The following is a 12,509-nucleotide window of genomic DNA, read 5'->3' on the forward strand; positions in this document are numbered from 1 at the left end:
GTCTTAAACCAGGAAACCTGCTGCTGGTGTCTGGGGTGGAGGGGGGAGCCCAGCTTTTCCCCTTGCTTGGGGTTCAGTCCTGCTGTTTCTTCTACTTTGTCTGTTTTAAAGCTGCTGTGTCCTCCCCTCCCTGCACTCGGCGGTAAGGAGGCGAGAGGTGCTGGCTGGGACGGGAACGCAGCTCCCTGCAGGTTACCTGAGGGCTGGCGGATGGACAGACCGACCTATTTGACTGTGAACTGGAACTGTGTGCGTAGTGGGGGCCAGTGGGGGCCCAGAACTCGTGGCCAGCCTTCGGGATGGCACGGGTGGCCACACTGGCCCCTTTGCAGAGCATTCCTGCTCACTCCCTGTCTGAGCAGCACACACCTGGCCGGGGCCGTGCTGAGGACCCGGGAGGGAGAATATGGCTTCTCTCCATTCCTCAATACAGCTTTTTTTTTTTTCTCTTCTCTCTCTCTCTCTTTTGTCTTCCTTGTAAATGTTTGGGGTTTTTTTGTGTGTGTGTTCCACAGAGTCAGAAATAAGGTTAAAATAAATCATAAACCTCTCCCAGAGCTGAGCTGGCATCATTCACTGCCGGGCAGGAAGCGCCGTCAGCACCTCTGTAACGGAGGTTTTGGGGGAGCAGATTAGCAGAAGGCCCCAGGGTGCTGTTTCTGGGGGCAGCAGCTCCAGCTCAGGGAAAGCAGAACAGAGCTGCCACTTAGAAAGTAAGAAAGTTTATTTAAAAACAAATCAAAAGCTCAATTCATAATTTAGTAGCATAAGTTATTAATCCAACTGACAGCAAACTGGGCTGACTGCGTCATCACTGCCTAACGAAGCCGTTAGAGCTGCCAGTAATAAATAGGAGCAGTATTTGACAGCTGAGCAGAGCCTTCTCCTGGGCAGCCTTTGGCAACGTGATTACAGAAGCGGCTGCCACAGGCAACGTGGAAGCAAAACCAGGCACCAGCCAAATCTAAAGGCAGCGGGGGGGCTGCGTGCAGCCAGGCGAGGCTGGCCGGGCCCAGGGCTGTTGCAGCCATGGGCAGGGACTCTTCCAGCTCAGGGGAGCATGTGGGAGATGAGGCTTGGTCCCCAAAACTACACCGGGGGGCAGGGGAAGAGAAAGGGGACAGGCGCTGGCAGCCATCAGAGCCTTCTCCCAGGGGAGCTGGGCTGGGGAAATCAGCCCTGGTGGCCTTGGAATGTGACTGGTCTCTCTGTGAGTGGGGTGGCTGGGGGGGGTTCCTGGGGCCCAAGGCCATGAGGTAGGTGCTCAGCAGCCCTCTCCGTGCCCAGGGCAGGGGGCAGTGGGTGCCTGGGATCCCCCCTGAGACTGGGAACATCCCTGTCTCCTGGAGCTGGGTGGGTTGGGGGCCAGGTGCAGCAGAGAATGGGTGGTTTCCTCTGCAGTTTGGGCTAAACAGAACTCACGTGTTTGAGTGCTGGATGCGGCCACTTCCTAGGGAGGGCCCAGGAGCAGCTCCAGCCATGGCCCCAGGGCCCAGCCTTCTCCCCCCTGGGGCTGGCACCAGTCCCTGTGCATTCCCACGAGGGTATTTCATGCCCTGGCTGCCAAATCCAGGCCCTGGCTCTGCTCTTCCTTGTGTTTCTGCTCTATGAGATGCAAAGGATGTGGGGGGACAAGGATGAGGAGTGGAGAGACTGGGGATGCTCCTATCTTCCTGCCTCATGAAAGAGGCAGGAGAAGAGGGAGCTGGAACTGCACCCAGGATGATCACAGCTTCGCTGGAGCCGTGGGGGGGAGGCAGGTAGGGCTGGCCTGGAGCAGCCCACGGCACCCTCGCGAGCCCTAAGGCCTCAGCTCAGTTCTTGCCGAAGCCTGTGGGATTCTGCAGCTGCCACCGCCACAGGTCCTCGCCTGCAACAGGGAGAGAGCGGCAGTAAGGGGAAGGGCAGCGGGCAGCGCACAGCGTGCAGGGAGGGCAGGGGATGCTCTTACACATCTTGTCGAGGCCAAAGGCAGCTTTCCAGCCCAGCTCACGCTCAGCCAGCGCCGGGTTGGCATAGCAGGAGGCCACATCTCCCTCCCGCCGGCCCGTAATCTTGTACTTGATCTGCAGGGAAAGCAGCACCGTGGGGTCTGGGGGCTCCTGGCTCTCAGCAGAGGGGACTTATCCAAGGCCTGGGAGCTGAGGGAGCGGTGCCAGCGGCTGCCATGGACACAAGGGCTGCCGTGGCTTGGGGTGGTGGTGGGGGGCCTGCGGGAGCAGCTGGCTGTGTCCGTGGTCCTGCAGGTCAGACCTTACCTCCCTCCCTGAGGCTTTTTCCATGGCCCGGACCATCTGCAGGACGGAGTAGCCAGTGCCTGTACCGAGATTGTAGATCTGGGAGGAGGATAAAGGACGTGGGTCAGCTTCTCCCCTTGCGAAAGAAGGGCCAGGCCCCCTTTAGCTTCCCCAGGGCTGCAAGAGCCTGGCCCTGACTCAGCCCCGCAGCCCTGACAGGGCTGACCGCACCCCAGACAACGGCCCTCTTGGTACCTTGCAGCCGCAGTTCTCCTTGAGCTTCTTCAAAGCAGCGATATGGCCCTTGGCTAAATCCACAACGTGGATGTAATCCCTGACGCCTGCGGGGATACAGAGGGTGAGTGCAAAGCCCTCCTGCCCGGGGCGCGGCCAGGCTGGGGAGTTGCGACGGCTGCCCCGGGGGATGGGGTGTCTCTGCTCCACCCGTTCTGCAACGCACCCGTCCCATCGTCTGTCTTGTAGTCGTTCCCAAACACGCTCAGGAATTCCCGGCGCCCCACTGCCACCTGCACAGAGGGACAAGCCCGCAAAAGCCCCATCAGCCTGTGCCCCACAGAGGCACCGCAAACCTGGGGGTCCTCAAAGGCTGCAGCGGGGTAGTACCTGCGCCACATAGGGCATAAGGTTGTTTGGAATCCCCTGAGGATCTTCTCCGATCATGCCTGACTCATGGGCACCAATGGGGTTGAAATAGCGCAGGAGAATGGCATTCCAGTCCTGGGGAGATACACAAACGTGGCTGCCTGGGTAGGGGGTAGTGCTGTGGAGTCACCCCAGCATGCTCCAGTGGGAAAAGACCTCAGTTCCCAGCCCTGCACGCCTTGGGGCAGCTCCTCACCCTCTCTGCTTTGCAGAGATCTCGAATCATCTCTTCGATGAAGTACTTGGATTTGCCGTAGGGGTTGGTGCAGCCTCCAACGGGGTGGTTCTCATCCAGGGGCAGGTACTTAGGGTCTCCGTAGACAGTTGCAGAGCTGCTGAAGACGATGTTCCTCACGCCGTGGGCTTTCATGGTCTGGGGAGCAGGGACCAGCCGCCACTGAGCCAGTGAGCTCCGCACCCTCCAGCTCAGCTGCATGGCTCAGCCCTCCCCAGGCAGCAGCTCCCACCACGCAGGCACCGTTACACCCCCGGGACAGGACCTGGGGAGCACCGCAGGGACCAGGCTACCAGCCAGCACAGCCACCCCAGAGCAGGATCATGCCCAGCGCCAGTCACCCAGCACCCATGCGACCCTGAGCACCACACGCTGCCTCCCGGCTCCACTCACCTCCAGCAGCCGGATGGTCCCAGTGAGGTTCACCCTGTAGTAGTCCAGGGGCTTCTGCACAGACTCCCCCACTGCCTTCAGCCCCGCAAAGTGCATCACAGCTGAGAAACGGTGCTGCACAGGGAAAAAGAGCTTGTTGTTAGTGCCACAGCAATAGGAGATAGAAGCTCCAGGCAGAAACCAGTCAGAAGTCTCCCCAAGAGTTTAATTCAGCCAGCCCGTGTCATCTCCATGGCCCAGAGGAACATTTGGGGTCACAGCATTTCCTCAGCACTGTCATCCCCGCTCAGCTCCTGCCCAGTCCACATCTCCCTCCTCGCTCCCACTCCCAGCACAAACCCCGAATACCCCTCCAAGCCCATGAGGCCACCTTGGGGCACTGCAGCTCTTGCTCTCACCTTACTGAATAGCTCCTGCAGCGCTGCCTCATCAGTGATATCCAGCTCCTGGAAGAGGATGGGCTGGTGCACGATCTGCTGCACACGCTGAAGGCTCTCAGGGAGCGCATCTGCCCCTGGGGAGATGGAAGGAGGTGAGGCGCTGGAATAGCTGGCAGTCCCGGCACAGGCTGAGAGGGGCTGGTGCCCTTGCATGGGAAGGCTCTCCGTACCTCGGATGGCATTGTGAAAGTTGTCTATGACCACGGGGACATAGCCAGCCTCCACCAGCTCCAGCACACAGTGACTGCCAATGTAGCCAGCTCCACCAGTCACCAGGATCTTCTCTGCCATGGTTCCCTGCGGGAAGAAAGGCCCTTCAGTGCAGAACGCTGTGCCAGGTGGTCTGGGGTGGGCACGACAGCCAGAGGCCTTGGGAGGGAAGGGGCAGGCGGGACTTGGACACTGTCACGTCAGCACTGCCTCTAGGCACTCCCTGCGCTTGGCCCAGCCAGTGCCAGGACTGAGGACGGAGAGGAACAGGCTGGGCAGGTTGTTGCACACCCTGCCAACGTGGTTCACATCTCCCAGACAGGAAGGGTTTATCTGACACTTGTCACATACTGGGGAAAACCCCTTGTTCTTCCTGTTAAATCCAGTCAAGATCCTGGTGTCACTCATATCCTACAATGCAAATCCTTCAGGCTAATTCACCCCTAAGCACAAGGGCAGGGAATCCTCTAACGGTATTAACTTGGGTGGTCTCTTTAAGGGGCATCAGCTCTGCCCTCTTCCCCCCATTCCCCATTTTTCTCTCCAGCTCTGAAACCCCCTCTCTACAACAGTCCCAACACTCCCTCCAGCCTCCCTTCCCTTGCCCAGCGCTGGTCCCGTTCCTCCCCTGCTTCCCAGGAAGATGGGCATTGGGTCGCTGCAGACGACAGGGACATTTGCTGGCATACATGAAGTAGAAACCTGGAAACTAACCTGTGAGAAAGCCCCCATCCCTGGGAACCGAGCGGCAGCTCCTACCCAGTGGGAAGGAAGGGGAATCCACTTTATTACCAAGACATGGAGGCAGCATAGGGCTAGTTTCCTCCCTGGGTGACTTCAGTCACTCTCAGAACTGCATCTCAGGCTGAAAACCAAGCTGAAACCCCTGAACTGCCCTACCCTGCATCTGCGGCGGGCCCCAGGGCTGCTCTGGCAGCCAGGGAAGGCAGCTCCAGGGGGGGCCAGAGCCTGAGCCAGGCAGGCAAGGGCTGGAAGGCCAAATTAACGCTGCTTTTCACCAGACAGGTGAGCAGGCAGCGGGACAGGGCAGAGGCCTGTGGGACAGGGTGTGTAGGTGGGACAGGGCGCGGACGTGGCACAGCCGCGGGACAGGGTTACCTGTGAGGCCGCGGTTAGGTGCAGGGCTGGGGATACCCGTGGGGCTGGGCTTGGGGCCGGGAGGTACCCGAGGAGCCGGGACCAGGGCTGCCCCTGGGGCACCGGGGTCTCCTGAGGGGCTGCGCGTTGCCTGGGGGGCTGGGTCGGGTCCAGGGCTTACCTGAGGGGCCGGGACCGGGGGTCCCCGTGGGGCGGAGGGGGCCCCGAGGGGCTGAATGTACCTCAGGGTCTGGATTTACCTCAGAGGCCGGAGTTACCTCAGGGGCCCGGCCGTGGGAGCTCCCCGCTACGGGAGGGCACAGCAGCAGCTCCCTCCGCTCGCCCCGCGCCCTCGGGTCAGGCTTGGCCTTGGCCTTGGCCTTGGCCTTGGCCTTGGCCCTGGCCCTGTCCCCGGCCCCGGCCCCGGCCCCGGCCCCGGCCGCTCACCCGCTGCTCCGGTCGCCTCCCGCCGCTGCGCGCGCTCGCTCTGCCCCTGCGCCGGGTGCGGCCCCTTTAAGGCCCGGCCGCGCTCCCCGCCCCGCGCGGTGCCACGCGCACCGCTCTCCCATGGAAACGTGTCACCGCCGCTCCAGCTACGGCGCGGCAGCGGGGACAAAACGCCGCGGGGGTGCGCATGCGCGGTGGCCACACCCTCCCAGGGCGGGGAGAAGCGTAGAAGAACGGCGGCCATTGGCGCGCCGCGAGAGAGGGCGGGGCCACACCACACCACCCCCGGGGAGGGGCCGTGAGCGTCCAACCCCGCAGCACCCCCTGGCGGCGGGAGGAGTCCAGTGAGTCACGGGCTTAAACCCACCCATTTATTCACCGATTGCAGCTTATTTCAGTGTTACGGTTTATTTAATTGTTACAGCTTATTTAAGTGACGTGGAGAGACCCGGAGGGACGGTCCCGTATGCAGCACGCTGAGCCAGTCAGAGAAAGGCACAGCATGCAGCTACAAACCAGGCCCACCCCATGGAAGGACAAGGTCTCTGCACTCGTCTCCAGTCTCACAAATAAAATATTAAATAAATTATTTTAAATAGGAGATAAGGGGAGGCTTCCCTAGGACCTGTCTACTATGAGGAGTACATGTGCGTACAGAATAAGCCCCCGATGATGCAGTGTTTCCACACTGAGGGGTGGTAGAAGAGGCACTTGGAACCAAACCAGCAGCAAAAGCTCTTAACTTGGTTTAGTTAAACCAAATTTCTAATAGTTTAGAATATTAAATACTGTGCTTATCGCCCCTAGTATTTAGAAGTATCTTACAACAGATACAGTCCTTTATTACAATCCCTAAATGCTAAGACAGAAGGTCCAAGGCTGTCCCTTGACACTTGAATGATGAAGGGCAGCCTTTCAATTTCAGTCTTAACATTTGTAGCGAGGAAAGAGAAGGGAAGAAGGGTTAAGCCTGACCTAAAGAAGTGCTCTAACTGGAAAAGCTGTGGTTTATCCTTTGCTGGTAGCATATGGCAACACACTCTCGAGGTAGAAGTTACCGGACGCTGTTCTGAGCTGGTACCGGAGACAGCAGCTCTTGGAAAGAAGGCAAGTGTTGCATCCGCTACTTCTCCCTCAGCCCATCCGCGTCCTCCCTTCTCTAAGGCAAATGGCTAACGTCGTCAAGGTTGAATATAGTATTCTCATTTTTTTCATTTTTTCATAGATTCTGGTGCATTATGCATTTCCCCTCAAGCGCTGAACCTGGAAGGAGCACTGAAGATCAGAGGCAGCAGAATGGAGGGAAACACAGCCAACGCTGGATCCTTGCTTTCTTCTTGATCCAAGGAGAAACTTGATTCAGTATCACAGTCTGCAAGATGCCTGGGACACTTTGGAATTGGTTCTTCTGTTGAGAGCATTGCAAATAAACGTGCCCGTGTCCATCAGCTTCTGCAGATCCACACCCTTCATGGGGGAAAAAAAAATAGGACACGCCTTGGTACCAGTTCTGTCACATAAAGCTGCCCAGTAACAACTGGTATCAGTGGGAGAGACTAGTAGGGGGTGAGGGAGCTGGAAGGGTACGTTAACGAGGCCCTGAGTGCCTACTGCTCACTAGTGCAATTCTGAAAGTGAGGATCAAATCGCAGAGCGCTGAAAAAGGGAGAGGAGGAAATGCTCCCGGGGTGGGATTAGCACGCCAAGACAAGGCCCCCAGGCACAGCCTGGCTGACCTGCACGGCAGAGCCAGAGCGACACGCAGGCTCCCTGGGCCAAATTTTGAACCCCCGCTGAAGCCCGAACAGAGCCATCGTGCGAGAGGCTCAGCTGCTGCAGGCAAAGGCTGCTCGTGCTTACCGTGTGGATCCCCAGGCCATTCAGCATGTACACCAAGTCCTCTGTAGCAACGTTCCCTGATGCTCCTTGGGCGTAGGGGCAGCCTCCAAGGCCAGCGACGGAAGCATCAACCACACTCACACCCATCTGCAAACAAAACCACTATCAGTAAACTCATCTTAAAGGACAAACTGTGGTCCTGGTCCTCAAATCTAGAGTTCACAAGCAAGCACCAAAAAATCTTGAGGAAGGACCCTATACAGCAAAGCAAGAATCTTACCTGAAGCGCTACCAAGATGTTGGCAAGAGCTTGCCCGTAGGTGTCATGGCAGTGAACAGCAAGAGCCCCAACTGGCACCTCTTTCATGACTGCTGTCAGCATCTCCTTCATGCTCCCCGGGGTCCCAATGCCAATGGTGTCACCGAGGGAAATCTCGTAGCATCCCATCGAGTACATCTTCTTTGAGACCTGTCCAAAAGCTGAGGTGCTTACTGAAAAGGCAGCTTTGTCATTCCCTTCCCCAGAGCTGGAGACCCGCCGTACAGAGGAATCGGAGCATGCTTCCCTGCAGCACAACAGCCATGGGAGCACCAGACTCTTCTCCCTGAATTCCCCCATCCATTTCAGCTAGCTGTAACCATCCCCAGTCTTCTTTCAGTCTTTGGTTAAATGGTTTGATACATCATCCAGCCCCCAATTCACATCCATAAAACGGAGCCAAAAACCTCTCAGAAGTTCTGGTTATATTTACGATGAACTCACCTCTGCAACTTTAGCTGCAGAAATCTTCCCTTCATAGGGACATCCAAGGACACAGGAAACGTATCTACGGTTAAAAAAACCACGCACTTTTAGCTAGAGAACTGAAGTGAGATTATACTGCCCAAATTTGTCAGGACTTGTGCAGCATTTTGCATGCTCTACACAATGAAAGAGTTAATTTCATATTCTAAAAATCAGCCCAGTGGACAAAGCTTACACAATTAACTATTCAACAATTACTTCTTCCATGGACATGAAAAATTTGCCAAGACAAGAGTACACAGGACATTCAGGTTTGTGGATCTACACACTTCCATGTGGAATGCCTGCCAAGAAGCTAGTGTTATTTTGGATCACTTGGTAAAGCTGAAGACAGAACAATTACACAAAGAGTGAATCCATCTGAAAAAGCATAAACTGTCACGAGCGGCGCAGGCTTTGCACAAAGCCAGCATCTGAAACCACGTCAGTGTGGTGGTGTTTCCAAATTAATGCTTCTCAATGCACTGAGCTCACATCTGCTTGCACCCACACAGGTAGAGAGACACCCCCCAAAATAAGGTAAACTTTAAAAGAAATCCCACTCCCCAGCGCTGCATGGGCTGGACTCCAAAGGGAGAAATTCAAGCAGTCACACCTCCCCACGACCTGCTCGATGCTAAGTTTGCAGCAGGAGCTCCTCACCCCCGGACAGGAATGCTGGCTGCTCTCGCTGCGGTCATCACTTCATCGAATCTCTCCAAACTCTCCTCTATGGAACAGTTGATGTTCTTCTTAGTGAAGAGCTCAGATGCTGCTCCAAAGATCGACACTTCTTTGGCCCCTGCTGCCATCTGCCAATAGAAAGCATAAATTAAAGCAAGCTGATTTCTCTTGCAAGGGACAAGCACAACCATGACTACAGTTCTCTCATTTTCTAACAAATATTTTTTTCCCAATTCTTCCCCGAATAATCCAATTCCTTCCTCATTCATTCCACAACAAAAACATAATGACACATCCAACTTTGTCTTCAAAGGAAGTGTAAAGTTACAGATGCAGCAGTAAAGCTGTATCTGCTGGATGGAGAGCTGTCAGACATGTGGGTAAGACTGAAAGCATTGCTGTCAATTAAAATAATTACTTTTTTTGTTTTAGTAATAGAAAACGTATCAAGGTATTTTCTATTATAAACAAGAGGTTTCTATTTCCCCAGCAAAACGATCCCTTGTAAAGGAACTATAAGAGAGACTGCGGCCTGCCAGAATGGAAGATGCATTTCCCACCCTTAACCACAGTTGAAACATTCCTTCGCAGGCAACACGTGAGACACTGAGAACATTCAGACACTGCCATCTCTTACCGCTGCCTGAAATCCTTTCAGATTAGGGGTCAGCACAGGATAACTAATACCAGGCAGCTTATTAATTCCTTGCATGACTTCAGTATGGTCAGCCATCTGCAAAGTAAACAAGGGAAGGTTTCCAAGGGTGACAACATCCACTTCTGCAAATTATACAATAATTTTTAAAATTTCTTTTTCTAATGGGAACAGAAACATTTAGGAATAAGAGAAACGGGCCTCTAAAGAGCAAACAGCATTGCACCCTGTGAAGGATTACACTTCAGTCACCCAGCCAAGCCAGCGCCAACACGTGCACAACCAGCTGTTTGCGTTTGAGCTGTACGTTTGCTCTTTCACAGGGTCCAAAGGGAAGGCCTGGGATATTGCAAGCTCTTTTATTTGGCTTTGCTGCTTCTTGCCCGGTTACAAGCCATGGTAACAAGGATTTTGGAGCAAGCAGAATCTTTTTGTTAGATTACTATCTATCATTAGGCATTTTTACAACATACTATTGTAAATCCCATTCGAATACTGACCTGAGGAACCCACTTGGGGGAAACAAAGCTGGTGGCCTCTATAACCTGAAGCCCCGTCTCTGACAGCATGTTGATTAAATTGATTTTCACAGGTGTCGGTACAACATTCTAAGAAGAAAAGAAAAACGACCTTAAGTTATTATTTTCACAACAAACTTTTCCACCACTGCAAGAAAAGCCCTCACCTTTCAACATCGAAAGGCGGTATTTAAGAAAAAAAAAAAAAACAAAAACCAAACCCTGCCATTGGGGCGTAACGGCAGGTTACGGGTATTTGGTTAGAGAAACCCCCCGGTGAGGTGCTGAGGGAGCCCCGCGGGGAGCCCAGGCCCGCCCCTACCTTCTCGTTCTGGAGCCCGTCGCGCGGCCCCACCTCCACCACCTTCACACGCTTCGGGAAGGCCCCTGCCGCCGCCGCGGCGCTGACCTGTGGACAGAGGGAGAGCGTCAGCCGAGCCCCGCGCCCGCCGGCCCCGGCCCGGCGCTCCCCCCCGCCGGTCCCGCTCACCGGCCGCAGCGACACCGCCCAGCGCGGGAGCAGCCGCCGCGCCGCCGCCATGTCCGCGCTCTCTCACGTGACCACGCCCCCACACGTGACTCGAGGGGGTGTGTGGTTTCGCGGTCACGTGACAGCTGCGCTACCGCGCCCTCCACGTGGAGCCGGGACCCCCGCTCGGGGCCGGGGCCCGGGCTGGGACAGCGGAGCCGCTCCGTCCCAGAAGGGCCCTCGCTGCCCGCCCCCGAGTCGCCGTCGGGGGAGCGAGAAAGCCCCAACCCGTACCTGTCCCCGCGGGCCGTCCCGCGGCAGCGATCCAGTGGCGCACTGTGGCATGTTTCCCTCCGGCACCGGCACTGCGCGGCCGCTCGGGCGCCGCTTTCTTATACGATGGCTTTTCCACTGGCTCGTGCCGCTAAATAAACACGGCGTGTTTGTTTTGGATGGGCCCTCTCCCCGCACCAGAGGTTACCAGCGTGATGGGGTTGGGAGACAAAAAGGCCATCGCTCTGTTGTCCCTTTTTCCCCCCACCCCGTGTTCGTAACAGCGTCATCACCGGAGCCGGCGTGATGCTCCTGTGAGTAAGCGGGTCTCTGGCAGTCAGTGCCAGTTCTCTGAAGTCCACACAGATTCGTCAGTACAGATCATTATTTGTTAATTGAGTAACAACTCCCGCAACGCCAGCTCAGCACATGTCCCGGCCCTGGGTCTTAGCTTGTCCTAAACTCCCAGCGTTCTGGAAACTTTTGCTTGCACCACATGGTACAGCAACAAAACAAAGCCCGTACGCAACGTTGTGGGGCCTTCACAACAACCCTGCTACAGAAACACCGGCTCTTATGAGGAGTTTCATCATTCAAGTACATACTGTTCAACTCTTTTTAGAGAAGTTCAACATCAGCGCAGGAAATCTTATTTCATTGAAACGGCAGAAATCAGGTTCAATTCAGAACGGTGGCTTCCCTGTTAAATTCACGTAAGAACAAAACCTCTTCTGCTTATAGCTATCTCCACCAGAATATAAATAAAAGTTTGTTAATGGATTTGTATTAATTATGATTTTCTACAGCTGATTTCTTCTAGACCGCTTCAAACAAGCTTCCATATATCTATTTGTGATGGAAGTCGGTGATCATAATTGTTTCAATCAATACCAAAGTAATACACCGCATCTTGTCGAGTACCTATTTTTATGCAAGTACATCATACGCAACAATCGGCGATGATTGGTCTTTACTAGAACATGCCCACCACATGCAAGGCTTCATGATTCCACATATAAGAGTATCACATTGGTTATCAAAACTAATTTTGATGAGTAATTAAGCCAGGGAAGTGGCAGGGCCTGCTCCCACCTGGGAGGTGCGAACCCTGCTGCCCTGCGCAGTCTGGCTCACCAGCGCTGGCTACAGGCACGTGAACACGGACGCGGCTCCCGCTGCTCCACCTCCTGCGAGCTGCTCTAGCAGTCCAAATCCTCTCGCCATTAACGTTTACATCTCCTCCTTGGCAGTCACGCATCCTCTTGGCTGCGTGAACTGTCAGCTTCACGCACTAATACCCAGGGTGCCACGTGGCCTGGCCCGACACCCCGAAGCAGGTCCTCTTAACTGCCCCATACTAACTCTGTTCAGTCTCCCACCAACTCTGAGTCTGTCCAGCGTCACCACCTATAATCACGGCCGTGAAGCAGTAACATCCGCCAAGAAGCCCAGCTTTACATCAAAAAACCTTCTTGTTCCAAGTGCAGATGTTTGGCTCGCGGGCTGTCACATCCCCGGAGAACACTGCAAAGGACGTCCCAGCTTCCCACTGCTGAGCAGAGAG

The 12,509-nt window shown here is 55.3% G+C and overlaps 2 protein-coding genes across 3 annotated transcripts; both read right to left on the reverse strand.

Annotated features, from left to right (window-relative positions):
• Positions 1-1,713: 1,713 nt before the first annotated feature.
• GALE (UDP-galactose-4-epimerase) lies at positions 1,714-4,259 on the reverse strand. Its single transcript, XM_059830975.1, has 10 exons — positions 4,139-4,259; positions 3,927-4,042; positions 3,529-3,642; positions 3,097-3,273; positions 2,862-2,975; positions 2,698-2,764; positions 2,493-2,578; positions 2,259-2,336; positions 1,952-2,066; positions 1,714-1,870 (listed from the first exon to the last, which is right to left on the reverse strand). Exons 1-10 carry the CDS (start codon positions 4,257-4,259, stop codon positions 1,815-1,817), a joined length of 1,044 nt encoding a protein of 347 aa, XP_059686958.1. The 3' UTR covers positions 1,714-1,814.
• Positions 4,260-6,108: 1,849 nt separating this feature from the next.
• On the reverse strand, positions 6,109-11,017 carry HMGCL (3-hydroxy-3-methylglutaryl-CoA lyase). Of its 2 annotated transcripts, none has more exons than XM_059830808.1 (9): positions 10,967-11,017; positions 10,526-10,612; positions 10,186-10,293; positions 9,668-9,763; positions 9,010-9,158; positions 8,326-8,389; positions 7,843-8,031; positions 7,584-7,709; positions 6,109-7,190 (listed from the first exon to the last, which is right to left on the reverse strand). In XM_059830808.1, exons 1-9 carry the CDS (start codon positions 11,015-11,017, stop codon positions 7,089-7,091), a joined length of 972 nt encoding a protein of 323 aa, XP_059686791.1. In that variant the 3' UTR covers positions 6,109-7,088. The 2 variants fall into 2 exon arrangements, with proteins under 2 accessions (XP_059686791.1, XP_059686792.1); XM_059830809.1 differs by lacking the exon at positions 10,967-11,017 and adding an exon at positions 10,694-10,744.
• Positions 11,018-12,509: the final 1,492 nt, after the last annotated feature.

This window comes from Gavia stellata, chromosome 29, assembly GCF_030936135.1.
Source record: "Gavia stellata isolate bGavSte3 chromosome 29, bGavSte3.hap2, whole genome shotgun sequence".
Lineage (NCBI taxonomy): Eukaryota > Metazoa > Chordata > Aves > Gaviiformes > Gaviidae > Gavia > Gavia stellata.